At 46.5% G+C, this 15,579-nt stretch overlaps 1 protein-coding gene across 1 annotated transcript in view; it reads left to right on the forward strand.

The window, feature by feature from the left end:
- Positions 1 to 15,579, forward strand: part of LOC140738228 (uncharacterized) — a 74,312-nt gene that overhangs the window by 23,605 nt on the left and 35,128 nt on the right. Inside the window, exons 7-14 of the mRNA XM_073065353.1 lie at positions 3,368 to 3,480; positions 5,491 to 5,608; positions 6,716 to 6,832; positions 7,966 to 8,214; positions 9,585 to 9,686; positions 10,395 to 10,577; positions 12,457 to 12,588; positions 13,243 to 13,484. Coding sequence (XP_072921454.1) covers positions 3,368 to 3,480; positions 5,491 to 5,608; positions 6,716 to 6,832; positions 7,966 to 8,214; positions 9,585 to 9,686; positions 10,395 to 10,577; positions 12,457 to 12,588; positions 13,243 to 13,484 — 1,256 coding nt within the window. The remainder of the gene's footprint in view (positions 1 to 3,367; positions 3,481 to 5,490; positions 5,609 to 6,715; positions 6,833 to 7,965; positions 8,215 to 9,584; positions 9,687 to 10,394; positions 10,578 to 12,456; positions 12,589 to 13,242; positions 13,485 to 15,579) is intronic.

Below are 15,579 nucleotides of genomic sequence, written 5' to 3' on the forward strand. Positions count from 1 at the left end.
CCTTAGAATAACAAACTACCAAGTACAGTTTGTTGTTCGTTGTTTAAAAGAAATAAAATAATACTCATGAGCTTTCTGTGTAGCAGTTTCTACTGTTTCATTAAGCCATTCCACTTTAAGTGACCCAGCCGTTCATTTGCGCTTCACGCCTTTTGCTTCTTTAGAATTCGACATAGGGAATCAATCATTTCAATAAATACAGAATAAATAAGCTAGTTCTAAAACCTGCGAACTCCATGCTGTCAACACCATTCGCATCAGAAAATGGAAAAGGAAATGTGACTGTGTACGATCGTGAAGTATACTTAACATGCCAATGACAACTGTTTGTGCATAGTGTAAATTCCTTTGTGCGCTAGTAGGAAAAGGTGTGTGTGCACACCTTAGAGGGAATGTTGTCTGTCACATAGGACATGTACTGAGTGTAGGGTAAAAGACACAATACCAGGCACTGTGACACCACAGTAAACTACATCTGAATGGTCTGAATCCAGATACGTCTCACAGGTCTATGAAGTCGAGAGGATGATTCCTAAATAGGGTCAACTTTGACTTTCTGGAAGGTAGTTTCAAATTGCCACTGGTATGTGGGAAAGGCAGCATCGGGGAACAGCAAGTTATTTATAAATTCCAATGAAAAGAAATCTGCAATGGGCACTGACAGAAAATATTGGGAAATAATTTTGTTTGAAAAGGAAAGATAGCAACAGGAGACATTCAACCATGGAGGCCTTACAGCTGATTCTGTCCCTTTATACACTTCGTCTCTGCTGTGGGACTGCACATATCTAACCAGGTTGGGAAAGAACAGCCCATTCTCACTCTGGATCAGGGATTGTAACTTCTGTCCTAAACTTAGGGTCTCTTCATGGATGAGGAAAAATTAATCATGAACCAACATCAGCTCCAGGTGTCTGGGCAAACTGGATCTGAGGCTCTGTGACTGGAGAAGGTGATAGGGGAGTGGGGGTTTCCTCTCCTTTTCTGGTGTCCTGCCTGCTACTGGGGGGCGTTGTGTGTAGAAGACACCCATTTGGCCAGTAACTGGCTGTGTTTCCTCACTCAGTCACCCTCAGTTCAGAATGTATCTAATAGTTTGAAAAGATGGCAGCAGATGGAGCACCCCAAAGGTGAGACCGTAAAGCAGAAACAAAAATGAAACTGCAAATGCTGGAAATCCAGTGCCAACACAGGGAGGTGAAACAGAGGTAGGATCACCGGTTGAAGGCCCATCACCGGGACTCAACGGTTGTGGCCCAAGCTGCTTAGTATTTCCAGTATTCCACGATGTGCGAAGGTGGGTCTCGCACCCAGACTTGAGACTTAGAGTCCAAGTTCTCAAAATCCCAGGAAGTGATACAAGTGTTGATGCCACAAGATTTGGGAGTCATTGTGCAAGACTCCCAGAAGGTTAATTTACAGGTAAAGAAGACAAATGCAATGTTGATATTTACTTCAAGGGGAATCGAATATAAAAGCAAGGAGATAATGCTGAGCCTTTATAAATAGACACCAGTCAGGCTGCACTTGGAGTATTGTCAACAGTTTTGGGCCCCATATTTCTGAAAGGATGTGTTGTCATTGGAGAGGGGGCTCATGAGGATAATTCCAAGAATGAAGGGGTTAACATATGAGGAGCATTTGGCAGCTTTGGGCCTGTACTCACTGAAAATTAGAAGAATGCAGGGGATTTCATTGAAACCTACTGAATGTTGAAAGGACTAAATAGGGTGAATGTGGAGAGGATGTTTCCTATGGAGGGGGGAATCCAGAACTAGAGGGTACAGCCTCAAAATTGAGGGGCATCTCTTTAGAACAGAGGTGAGGAGGAACATTTTAGCAAGAGAGTAGTAAGGAGGGGGGAATAAAGTGAAAAGCTAGGAGATGATAGGTTGAAAAGGCAAAAGGCTGAAGAAGAAGGAATCTGATAGGAAAAGACAGTCGACCAAGTGAGAAAGGACAGGAGGAGGGGCATTGGAGGGAAGTGAATGACAGGTGAGGCGAAGAGTAGGGATAAGAAGGAAGCAAGAAAGGGGAATAGAAAAAGAGAAGGGGGGAAGAAATAGTGACGAAGGCTGGGAGGTGGCAGGTGGAAGCAGGAAAGGGTTGTAGATGATGGAATCTGATAGGAAAGGAAGGGGGAGCATGAAATTAAATAAAGGAGGTGATGTGGCCAGGTGGGAACAGTAGTGGCAGGGTATCCAGTTGTTTACTATAACCCCACTACGATCATCCAGCACCCCCCCCCCATCACCCTCCTTTCTCCGACTGCCCGTTACTCCCTTTCCCGTCAGATTCCAGCCTCAGCAACCCCTGTTACCTCCACCTCTCCCCACCCAGCCAAGACCTGCTGACTTCCTCCAGCTTCTTAGTCCTTGCTCCAGATTTCAGATCCAGCAGGCTCCTGTGTCTATAATTATACTGTGACCCGTGGTTCTTGGGTGGAACACAGAGTGCTGAACTCGTGAGAGAGTGGGTCATAATTTTGGTGTCATATCAGTGGAATAGCCCACTTATTCACAAGGGATTCTGTCCACTTTCCACTGAGTCTTTATCTGCCCGGTGTCTGTAGAAATGCCGAGCCCTCTAGCCACTGGGAGAGGCACCTCTGAACATGGCCTTGCAAATATCATCATATCACTTGCTCTCCAGTCCTGTTTGCCAATTTCCAGTGAATTTGTTTTTCCTTGAAGATTTTTTTTACTATTTTTCCTCTCATTTTGAACTACATAGTTAATTTTTATATATTTCTAATTGTAATTTATAGTGTATTTTAAGTATTGCACTGTACTACAGCTGCAAAACAACAAATTTACGTTTTATTAGACCAACTAACGGCTTGTCGCATCTCCCACCGTGTAACTGTGTCAGGACTAATTGCCATGTTATAGTGCATACCCCCACTCCCACCCCCACGGACCACTCCCCAACTTGCCCTCTGCCAGATACTGAGCAAACCAATCCCCGATTTGTGTGAAAGATCCGTACTGTACATACACAAAGGTAGTTAGCCGACACTGTCAGCCAGCGTTTAGTGCTTCCTACACACAAGCATTGTTAACAGGGGTGCCTCTGATGGAGTCATACAGCACGGAAGCAGGCCATTTGGTCCATCAACTCTGTACTAACCATTAAGTACCCACTTACACTAATCCTATTTATCACCCTCTCACATACCCATCTACCTCCCAACCCCATTCACCTATCACCTCCTACACCAGGGGTGGTTTAACCAACAGCCAGCACGCCCAGTGGGTGTGCTGATTGGAGCCAGACAGGATGAAACTGTGGGCCCTTGCTGGGGTGGTGCAGAGAGACCTTGGCCCTCATGACCTAACAGAAGCTCCTCCTTTCTCTTTTCTTCCAGCAGGCAATGGGAGACCATCAGTCCCCGAGGAAGATAGCGGAGAGAGGTCGACATGAGACAAGGTCCTCAGAGGTCCCAGGGAAGGAGACGCAGAGTGGGTCTGATCAGGCCAGGTGACAGAGTACCTGTGTTGGGCCAAAACTTTGTCCAATTGTGCTGAGTTTGCAAATGATTTGAAGTGGAAATTGAGGGAAACTTAGAGAAGCAAAAGAATAAAGGGGCCTAAGTTTGACTGCATTTTGTATTGGGGTGTTTGCGGAGTCCAAACCTCGAACAACCAGTTGTCAGAAGAGCTCGGGGGTTGGGGAGGGGGCAATGGCTGGAAACCTTTCCTCCGTAGGAGTTCAGAGGGTTTAGCCCCAGCAAGGTAGGGGTGACAGTTTTCATTGTAAAGGCAGAATATTGCGTCTTTGCCCAAAGGTTAGCAGAAGCTGCCTTAACCAGCAGATGATCAACAGTCGTGCATTCTGTTACCACCTCAGCCTAAAACCCCGGCCGTCCATCTCCACCCCCCCCCCCCTCCTCCCAACCCCTTGCAAACTTCACATCGAGTCTTTACCTGGGCCCCATGGACAGGTTGACACAGATCCTGGGCAAGAGGCAGCTGAGCTTGTTCCCCTTGGCCAGAGCGTGCCAGTCCTTCCCTGCATTCCCAGGGATCTGCTGCCCCTTTCTCTGAAGCTGACCGGGCACGTGGGAGGGAGAGGTCACCGGCTATTCCACGGTGCCACCCAGGGCAGTAGCACTCTGCTGTACACCCCAGACAAAGCTCTCCAGCAAACCTGCTGTGGACCCTCAGTGCCACTTTGTCAGAGGATCCTCCCTCTCCTCTCTCTCCCACATTCAGGGGCTCTGGGTCCAAGTCCCAGGCCAGAGAGCAGAGCACATTGAGAGCAGCACTGAGGGAGTGCAGTGTTGTCTCTGAGGTGAGACAATGCGGCCAGCTTAAAAAGAAAGAAGGGTTTATTTAGATAGCATCCATCATTAGGGACCCCACCACCAAGAGCATGCCCTCTTCTCACTGCTACCATCAGGAACATGAAGGCACTCACTTGACATTTTAGGAACAGCCCCTTCCCCTCTGCCATCAAATTTCTGAACTGTCCGTGAACCCATCAACAGTACCTCACTATTTTCATTCTCTTTTTGCCCAGCTTATTTAATTTGTTATATATTGTAACTTACAGTGAATTTTATGTATTACACTGTACTACTGCAGCAAAAAACAGATTTTACAACATTTGTCAATGTTAATCAACCTGAATCCAATTCTGATAGCACTTTTCAAAGTGGCTGGAAGCCCCACAACTGTTTAGTCAGTGAAGTGTATTCACAGGGGTGTATTCAGGTCACATCACAGCTGGGGGAGTGAGTGTGTAGGTCACGAGGGCTATAGGTAGGGTGATTGCACACTGTCTCTCCCAGGGTTGGGGAATCAAGAATTAGGGGCTAAGTTTAAGGTGGGAAGGGAGAGATTTATCAGGAGCCTGAGGGGCAAATTCCTCACTGATGAGGTGGTGTGTATATATGGAATGAGCTACTGGAGGGAGTTAGTGGCTGTGATAGCAAATGTTTAAAATAACAACATTTTAAAGACGCATTGGAGAGGTACATGGATAGCAAGAGGGATACTGGCCAAATGTGGGTAAATGGGACGTGCTTTGTGGGCACCTTGGTTGGCATTGATGAGCTGAGCCAGAGTGTCTGTTTCTTTGCTGCTTGCTCATGACCCTTCGTCACCATGTACAGGGCACCGAGAGCAGTCTCCACTTTAGAGACGTGCACTGCAATCTTCATGGTCCACCTGAGAGGGCAGGCAATGTATTAGTTCAACATCAGTCCAAACACTGGCATCTCTGACAGTGTCGCACTCCCTCAATGCTGGGTTCAGCTCACTGCGAAGGGTTTTGAATTCACAGAGAATGCATGGTGGTGTGCTCCTGGGGACCACAGCATTTACATTAGGGTGGAGGAGGGAGCTGATGCTTCTGCAGTTGTTTGTTGTGATGGCAGGGAACTGTATTTACAGCAGGAACACAGTAATAAACTCTCTCTCCTGACCCCCCCCCCCAATCACCCCCACTGTCCCCTCTTCACCCCATCTTTCTCTCCATCTTCCTCAGGACGGAGTTGGTGCTACCAGAGGGTGATGGAGATAGCGGGCAGCAAGACCCCAGGGGTAGGAGTGACCTCTGCAGCACTTGGAGGCAGCACAAGGTCACCGAGGGGGTGCAACACCAGGTATTAAAGAACATTCCGGATGATTATCGGAGCTTCACGAATTCTGACCCCCTCACGGTGGGTCAAATGGGATTGACGTTAACTGCTCTGTTGTTTCACTGGCACAGACACAAGCTGTCCTCACTGAATTTACCAACACATTGGGAATATCGGTGAAAGAGCTGTCCACCTTAGCATTCATCAATCTATTCTGAAATGGTCTTCCATCAAGTATCTGTCCACGTCCTTTGTGAACAATATCCCGGTTTTACTCCTAGCACTGCTTCCGTGGGGCATTCTATTCTCTAGGCACTATTCTGCGGTACTTTTCTCCTCCTCATTCATTTACTGCTGGTCTTATTGGTGTTATTTATGTCCCTGCCTTCATGTTCTCCATCAAAAACACAGATGATCTGGAGTGCCTCCATCAAATCTCTTGGACTTCTCTATTTGAATAAGCAAACCCTGGTATCACCTCCACAGTCTCTGCCAAACTCAACTATACCCTTGCTATAGTTTGGCTCCTAAACCGCTTAGCAGTTGTGTAAACACGGACTTCTTGTCTCCTCTTCCTAACAATAAAGCCAAAGGAGGTGGTTGTTCTTCCTTCATCTCCTCCAAGTAATGACTTATTTAGAGATACAGCACCTTCCAGCCCATGAGCTTGTGCCCCTCTGTTTAAGCCATGTGACAAATTCACCTACTAACTCGTATGACTTTGGGACGTGGGAGGAAACTGGGGCACCCAGAGGAAGCCTATACGATCATGGGGAGGACGTACAAATTCCTTACAGACGGTGATGGGAATTGAATTTGGGTAGCTCATTCTGTAATAGTGTTACACTACTCACTACACTACCATGCTGCCCCAAATCTGGAGTCCCTCTACCACATTTTTTCAAACTTCTCTGTCTGAATAAGCAAACTCCTCATATCTAAAGCCCTGGTGTTAGGTCATCCAGGTAACCTCTCTACACTTTGGCTCCCAAATCTTCTCACTGTGGCCTGGCCAAGACTTTCTCTCAGCGTGCTGTTACCCCTTTGTCCTAACTGGCTCTGCCTCTCTCGGGGCTTCCTCGCCACTCTGCAGGCTTCTCATCCCTCTCCCTCTCTTTATCCCCATGGTAGCCAGAAGGGTCGGAGGTGAGTCAGGAGCCAGGGGCAGCCGAGCTCACAAAACTCCAGGATAGGAACGGCCAGCTGGAAGCACGGGTCAGGGAGCTGGAGAGGAGCCTGGAATCTGTGGTGAGTCTGGTGATGTGGAGAAAGTCACAGCTGAATTAATGGCCGCTATCTCACCGGGTATGTGCGGTGCCAAACCAGCTAAAAAGCAAATCAAAAACACCCAGACACTAACCCCTCCTCCCTACACATGCCCATATCCCTCCATCTTCCTCACATCCATTGCCTATCCAAACCTCTTAAAAGCCTCCAATGTATTTGCCTCTACCACCACACCAGGTAGTGTATTCCAGGCATCCACCACTCTCTGAGTAAAAAACTTACCCCTCACATCCCCCTTGATCCTTCCACTCCTACACCCCTGTCTGTTTCAGCTGGAATATCTGAACAAGCTGTAAGAAATGAGCATTGTGACTCCTGGCACACACCTACTCACATTCCTGATCGCCGATATCTCCTCTTGAAATGGCTCCAACCACACTCCTACTACTGATGTTTTGCCACTTGCTAGAACAAGACATCCCACGGCAAATGCCTGACCTGCTGAGCTCCTCCAGCATTTAGTGTGTGTTGCACTGAGTATTTTGATCATCTTTGGTTTTTCTTTCCAATTTTCAGCGTCTGAAGTTGTTTATTTTCCCCTTGACCCATTAGCTTAACCATGGTCCATTTCCTTGGGCCTGCCCACCAGCTCTCGAGCAAGTCATAGCTCTTGGCTGCTGCAGCTCAGGGCTGGGACCTCACACCATAAGGCATAGGAGCAGAATTAAGCCATTCAGCTCATCGAGTCTGCCCTGCAAATACATCATGGCTGATTTATCTTCCCTCTCAACCTCACTTTTCTGCCTTCTTCCCATAACCTTTTGATACCCTTACTAATCAAGAACCTGTCAACCTCTGCCTCAGATATGCCCAAAGATGTGGCTTCCACAACCACCTGTGGCAATTAATTCCACAGAGTCATTGCCCTCTGGCTAAAGAAATTCCTCCTCATCACTGTTATAAAGGAAGTCCTTCTATTCTGAGGCTGTGCCCTCTGGTCCTGGACTTCTGTCACTATGGGAAACATCTGCTGCATGTCCACTCTCAATAGGTTTCAATGAGATCCCCCCTCATTCTTCTAAACTCCAGCGAGCACATCAACACTTGTTCATCTCCCTCGCCATGAGGTCACACTTTCTCTCCAAACTCGACAGAAGGCCAACCCAAGCTCCTGGCACTTGGATCGTTTCCACAAGCTCCTGGCACCGCTGGCAGAACGCGAGCTGAAGGTCAGCTCTCTGGGGAAGATCCTGTCAGAGAAGGAGCTGGAGAGGCTGAGGTTGATGGAGGCTGTGGTGATGCTGCAGGCACAGAAGGAGGCCCAGCTGTCCACCATGGAGACTCTGAGGAAGGAGCATGTGTGGAGGCAGGTGTCAAATGCAGAAGAAGGGCAGCAGAGGCAGGTAATGAGACTCTGGTTACAGTTTAGCCCCACCTTCTTCATATTTGTTCATCCCGTAAGGAGTGGGGGGCAAAGGGGGAGGAGGATGTCCCCAACCTGGCTTCACCTATCACCTTCTTGCTTGTCCTCTTCCCTTCCACCTGCCTAGTTATTCTAGCATCTTCCCCTTGTTTTCCAGTCCTGATGAAAGGTCTTGACCCCCAAAACATATCGTCTGGGTGGTCTCCAGCCCCTTGGTATAAACATCGAATTCTCCAACTTCTGGTAATTCCTTCCTTCTCCCTTCCCCCATCCCACTTTCACTCTGCCTCCTCTTCTAGCTGCCTATCACCTCTCATGATCCTGCCTTCTTCTACTCCCCATAGTGCTTTCCCCTTACATTCCTCCTTCACCTCTCCTGTCTATCCCCTCCCTGCTTTCCCTCCCCCACCCCTTGATCTTTCCTCTGGTTTTTCACCTGGCACCTTCCCTCCTCCCCCCACCTTCTTTATAGGGCCCCTGCCCCCTCCTTCTTCAGTCCTGACGAAGGGTCTCGGCCCGAAACGTTGACTGTTCGTTTCCACGGATGCTGTCCGACCTGCTGAGTTCATCCAGCTTTTGTACGTGTTACATCAATTGTTTATTTATTTCTATAGATGCTCCCTGACCTGCAGAGTTTCTTCAGCATTTTGCGTGGATTTATTACATTTTTTCCACTTTGGAACCTCTCTGTGACCTACAACATTGTGGTGAATGCCTTTATTGACCATCCCTAGTCACTAAAGGAATTGTTCTTATAACAGATTAGTTAAGAACCCACCAGTTTCAGGAGTGAGGGTAAAAGAGTTGCTGTGCTTTTCCATCTGGCCTGTCTGTGACTCTGGTCCACATCAGTGAGGTTAATTCTTAAATGCCCAGTGGAGTAACACAGCAAGCCAAGTGCTTGAGTTGAACTTTAAATCACTGTATTACAGTGGCTCAAGAAGGTTCAGTGCCTCTCAGATGGTATAAAAGTGATTGTAGCTTTACTGGAAATGCCATTACAATGAGTAAAAACATGCCCATTAAAAAGTTGTTAATGGTCTTCACTTGGCATTGTGATATGCCTTGACATTGTGTTTTGTATAAAATGTTTACTTCATTTGTAGTGCAGATTGATTTCAAAATGAAACACTCCCTACAATACATTCATACACAATTCTAGACATATCTGCAAGTTATCAGTTCACAGATGGCCCATTTTTATCCTGGGGAAAGACTGAATGAAGACCTGGTATACAAAATAAGGTTACACCTTGCCCATTGTTGATAGATTTGAAGTGAGTGGAAGTAGACGGTGAGATGGGAACATTGTGGTGGTGCTGCAGTTATGTTTACTCTTGTCTTTCTCAGGCCCAGCATGAAGAAAGCCTGACCTTGAGAGAATTGGTTTGTCCTCTAGAAGAGGCAATGAAGAAACTGAGTGAGGAACTGAAGCAGGAGGCAAAGACAATGGTGAGCAATATCTTTGTGGCAGGAATACAACCCCCTGAGATATGAGCACGGTTGTCTGCTGCAAGAAACTGATAACAAGCTCCAGTTGGTGACAATATTTCAGACTATTTTCCTATATTGTCTGTTAGGTAGATCTTTGCTTCTACCACCTGGGGTGAAGTGTGGGGGGAGGGGGAATACTGTGGGGAAAATGAATTGACTACTCCACAACTTGTTTTTACTGGAGTTCCTCCTTCTCCTGGGGCTCCTCTCTGAACTCAATATGCCCATTTGTAAATCTCTCTTAATGTCCCCCCCAGCCTGTAATTGCTCATTGGGACTGTACGTCCTCTCCTAAAGTGCTAGTGCAGCAATACTTCAGAAATATAATGTTCCTTCATACCTCATCCATGTGGCCATTTCACACTTGGATGATGATTCTTTACTGTTCTGCATGTTAGCTGCTAGTAACATGAATGATATCAGATCTTTAATCCAATCTAACCTCTATTGACTGGCTGTCTTCCTCTTCTCTACTGAGGTTCTGAGGCCAAATTTCCCTTGATAGGTACCATCATACCTTCGTACCTTCTATAGACAAAATCTTCACATCATACCTTCATTTTAAATTTAAGAACAACTATTTTCAAGCCTGTCAGTGATAGTCATTTGTGGGAGATACTCACGTGGTGTGTGTGTGTGTCTTTGTGTCTGTCTGTCTCCCCTCAGGTCCAGAATGCCCTGGCCCAGGAATACAAGACGTGGGAAGTGGATCGGGAGGAACAGCTCCAACAACAGCAGTTATCCCTGAGAGAGAAGAATGAAGGAGTCATTACTCAGGCAAAGGAGGAATTGGAGAAGGAACAAAGGAATTCACTGGCATTACAAGATAAAATTATTGAGTTGAAGAAGGTTAGCACATAAAAATACAAAGATGAATAGGTAGCCATACTGCTAATCAGTTGAACAATGCAAACCTTATACCTAGTCAGTTTGTGTGGGTCTTAGAAGTAGAGCATCAAAATGTGGTTGGTGTAATGTTTGTTTTGTTCTTCTCTGAGAAATAGATGCTGCAGGTAACTTCAAATTAATCTTCAACTGCAATCTTCTCCTCTTCAAGGAGGCCCTCTCCGATGATGGTGCCTCACTAGAGGAGACCTTCTCTGGAGGAGACAGTTGGTTCAGATCTCCTAACTCTTGCACAGATAATCTGCTGGAACCATTTGCAGATGTGACTGGTAGAATAGATAAGGGCAATTAGTGGATGCAGTGTATTATGATTTCTGGAGGTCTTTTGATTAGATTCTGCACAGGAAGTTGGTTAACAAGGTTAAGTCACAGAAAATTAGAGATCATACTGACAGGGATTGAAAATTGAATGCTTCACAGAAAACAGTGTGAATTAACAGTAGTTTCTAACTGGGCTGTGACTAGTGGGACTCTAGAAGAATCAATGCTCGGGCCCCAGCTATTCAAAATTAGCTTTAATGGTCATGTGTACATTGAATTATCGAACCATACAGTGAAATGTGTTGTTTGCATCGATGACCAACATAGTTCAGGGATGTTTGATCTTGGGTGGGGTGCAGACCGCAAGTGTCATCATGCCTCCAGCACCAATATAGCCTGCCCACAATTACTAACTCTAACTAACCCATACATCTTTGGAATGTGGGAGGAAACCCATGCGGTCACAGGGAAATGTACAAATTCCTCACAGACAGTGTCAGGAATCAAATCCTGATCTTCCAGTTGCTGGCGCTGTAAAGTGTGACACTGATCACTCCATTATCATGCTGCCTCCGTGCATATTAATGATTTGGCTGAGGGACCACTCCGCTGATGATCTGAAACTGGGTATTGTAATTTGGAATAAGGATGTAAAGAGGCTTCAAGAGGATATGAACAAGCTGACTGAGTGGGTGAAATATGGAATATGGAACAGAAAGGTAGTGGTTTATTAAGTGGTGAGAGAGTAAATAGAGGTCATGTTCAAAGTGACATGGTATGCTTTAACAGAGGTCACTGAAGGCCGCTAAGGAGGGGCAGCACTCAATTTGGAAAGTAGATGGCTTATTAGCTTTTATTATGAGAGAATTTATGATGAGAGTAAGGAAGTTATATTACATTTGTACAAGGACTTGGTGGGACTGCACCTGGAGTTTTGTCCACCATTTTTGTCATCTACTGAAGGAAGAGCAGATTTGTCTTCTCATAAAAGAATGAGTGGAAATCTCATTGAAACTTGCGAAGTTCTCAAAGGGCTTGACAGATGAAATGCAAGGTGAACTGAATGGGGAGGAATGTTTCTCCTGCTTGAGAGGTCTAGTGCCAAGTGTTACAGTGCCAGAATAATTGGTAGGCAGTTTAGGATGAGGTAATGATAAACTTCTTCACTCAATGGATGGTGAACTTTTGGGATTGTCTATTGTGGAGGTCCATGGTGACTCAGTCAGTGTGTTAATTTGAAACAGAGACCAATAGATCTCTGGGTATCAAAAGGATGTAGAGATAATGCTGGGAAATGGGGCTGAGGTAGATCAGCCACGATGAATGGCAGAGCAGGTTCAAGTGCAAAGAAGGGCAGTGTTGCCACAAGGCCTCGGCTCCTTGATAGATTGGGGTGTTAACTGTGACAAGATCATGGCCCAAGTAATTTCCCAGGAAGAGGAACCTATAGGAGTTAGGTCTGCATCTCCTCAGCATCTCCCTGACGTTCTACGACTAACATAAACACTAATAGTCCATGAGGTCATCCTGCAGTCACTCTCTGTTCTTTTTGCGTTGACAGAGAATCCAGGAGCTGAAATTCCAGAATCATTCCCTGCAACAGGAGAAGGAACGAGCTGTGGGAGATGTGCGGAGTCAGCTGGCTGCAGAGAAGAATGAGGAGCTGCAGCGGCTCAGGGAGAAGATGGGGCTGGTACGCCAAGGGAACTATGGGCTTTACATCTGCTGGTTGAGTCCCAGATTCTCCAGTACAGGGAAGGGAGTTTCTATAGCAGGAAACATGTGGTTCTGCCACTCTGGTGCCTGAAGCGCTGGGAGGTGGGCGGCTGGATCCATTTATTTGAGAAATGGAGAGAAAATCCCCTCTGGTGGTGGAGGTAGTAGAACCAGTAATGTTGGCAGGAGTCCAGACAGTAGTGTGGTGGAGCCCTGGGTAGTGTGATGGCCATGGAAGGAATGGATCTGTGAGGGATGTGGGAGTAGAAAAGGCAGAACTGTGTGAGAATGGGTAGGGTAGGGTATGATAGGATAGGGTGGGGTGGTATAAATGGGGAAGGAGGAGTGTGTGAGTAGGGAGGGTGTATGTGAGAATGGGGAAGGGGTGGATGGAGTGAGTTTATTTGACCTTGTGTGAGCCTTGGCTGACTTAAGTCCCATTTGAGTCTCTGTGAAAGGGGTTTGGTCCTAAGTATCAGAGGGGGTTTCAGCCAGTCAGAGCAACCCGACTCCTGGAGGATGGGATAGGGGGGTGGGGGAGGTTATTGTGGCACATTCTCCAATTGTGTGAAATGGATGTGATTTTCATGTTGCCAACCTGAATATAACCCCCCCCCACCCCCGTGTCCAGGAAAAAGAGCGCGAGGTCAAGAGGTTGCAACAGAAGATAGCACAGATGGAGGGTGAGCTGGCTACCCTGCAGTCCCTGATCAGGGAGGCTACGGAGAGAGAGAGGGAAACCTGGGAGCAGAGGGAACAAACGGAGAGATCCTTTGTGACCGAGATCAGTAAGGAGTGTGAGTGCCTCCATGCAGTGATACGAAACACAAGGGAACTTGCACTGGGAGAGAGTCTACCATCCACTAAACTGAGGTAGGTCATTTGAACGTTCTCTGAAAACTCCTGCACCCCTCCCTAAGTGTCTGATCCTCAGGGTTAATGATGGTGCAGGACACATGAGGCAAATTTTGATAGTCGGAGTAAGAATTTACAGATGCTGGAAATCTGAAAGAAAAGCAGAAAATTCTGCAGGCACTCACCAGTTCAGCCTCCATCTGTGGGCAGATAAAGGCTTGATATTTTGGGTCAAGGACCCTTCACGTTAATTGGGAAAGGTCAGAAAGCAAATGTGTTAAGTTGTAGAGAAGAATGACAGAGAACAGGAGGAATCTCTCTGATAGGGAGCAAATTGTCCAGCTAACAATGATTTCACAGAGTGACAGTTGGAGATAAAAAAGGTGGACATGGAACATTGGTATAGTCACCTCTATGGTAGAGTGAGAAAAGACCTACAGCAGGACTTGTTCCGATGGACCCTCAGTTTCAGCCTGTTCTTGTCCCACAGAACATGACTCTTCTTTCTCCCCTTCCCTCTCCCATCTTGCACCCTCCACGACGTGGGCAGTTTTCAGTTTCTTGGTGCCAACCAGCTCGTCTTAGCGAAAGATATTCTTAATTTCATTCCACGAGGATAATGTAAGGGCCTTCTGTTCAGAGAGTCACCCACTTCCCTAACACTGTTGCTCTCTGACCATCTCCATCAACCCCACTCACTTCCTGCAAGGTATAGATAAAGCTTTGGAAACTCCCACTGGCCTCAGCTTTGCTGTGGCTTCTTTGCATAGATGGACCGTTACTTGTATCAGTATCGTTTAGAATCACTCCCTTGATTCTCTCTCTGCTATTGTTACATCAATGGCAGAATTTGAAAATTTGCTCCTCATTTCCACCCACTTACTTTTCCATTGTCCATATTTAGCTCTTCCCTTTCTTTACGTCTTTACCTCCATCTCAAGGGATTGGTTTATGACCAATGCCCAATATAAATCCGACTCCCACAGCCATCTCCACTACATCTTCCACCCTGCTTCCTGTAAAGATGTCATTCCATTCTCCAGTTCTAGTCTCCGTTATGTTTGCTCTGATATCAAAGCTTTCCACGCCAATGCCTTAAAGCTGTACTCCTTCATCCTTAAACATAGCTTTCCATCTACCACAGCAGACAGGTTTCTCAACCTTGTCATGTAAAATTTCCACACATCTGTTTGTACCCAGTTTCATCCTGACCAGAGTATGCATGTGGCTCGCCTTGTCTTCATCTTCCATCCCACCATACCCACAATCAGTGGATCATTCTCCACCACTTCCACCAGTGACACCTTCCCTTCCACTCCATTTTCAACACTCCAAGAGGCTGTTTTCTTCATAGCTCCCTGGTCCACTCTTCAGTCTCCCCAACCACTGCACTTCTCCCCACACCATAGGAGATGCCACACTTGCTCTCTTGTACCTCTTCTCTAGCTATCATCCACGAATAGTGCTTCCAGGTGAAGCCACAATTCACTTCTACTTCCAGTTAGTATACAGTGTTTGACATTCATGATGTAGCCTCTTCTACATTGGGAAATACAAACACAGACCTTTTGCAGAACACCTCAGTTCGGTCTGACCAAATAGCTTGAGCTTCCAGGTGCCTGTTTACTCCTCTGTCCCATAGCCCCTCTGAGCTCTCTGCTTTTGCCTCTACCTCTGCTCCATAAATGCCCAACATAACCTTGAGTATCCCATCTTTCAGGTCCTCAAAAACCTAATATTGAATTTAACTCTTTGAGGTAACCACTCCTCCTCTCTCTCTACCGGATGTGACTACTGAGAGAAGTGCCATGGCCTCTGTCTAGTTCTGTGAATACTGAACTAAAAAGCCACATAAAGGTACAAGGTTTGTTGATTGGTCACAATAAAAGGCAAAGGTGTGAACTGAAGGGTCTCTGATATGACATAATGTGCCACTTGTAGCTTCTGCCACACCCATTCTCCGTCGCTCAGTCTGTATGCAGAAGCATCTCTATGATCACCCCATTTCTGCTGTGATGTTTGCCATTCTGATCAGCTTGGATCTGTGGATGAACACCTGATCTGATCAATACAGTGGGCTGTAGTGAAGATGCCCACACACAAACCCTTTCAC

Source organism: Hemitrygon akajei, chromosome 14, assembly GCF_048418815.1.
Source record: "Hemitrygon akajei chromosome 14, sHemAka1.3, whole genome shotgun sequence".
Taxonomy (NCBI): Eukaryota; Metazoa; Chordata; class Chondrichthyes; order Myliobatiformes; family Dasyatidae; genus Hemitrygon; species Hemitrygon akajei.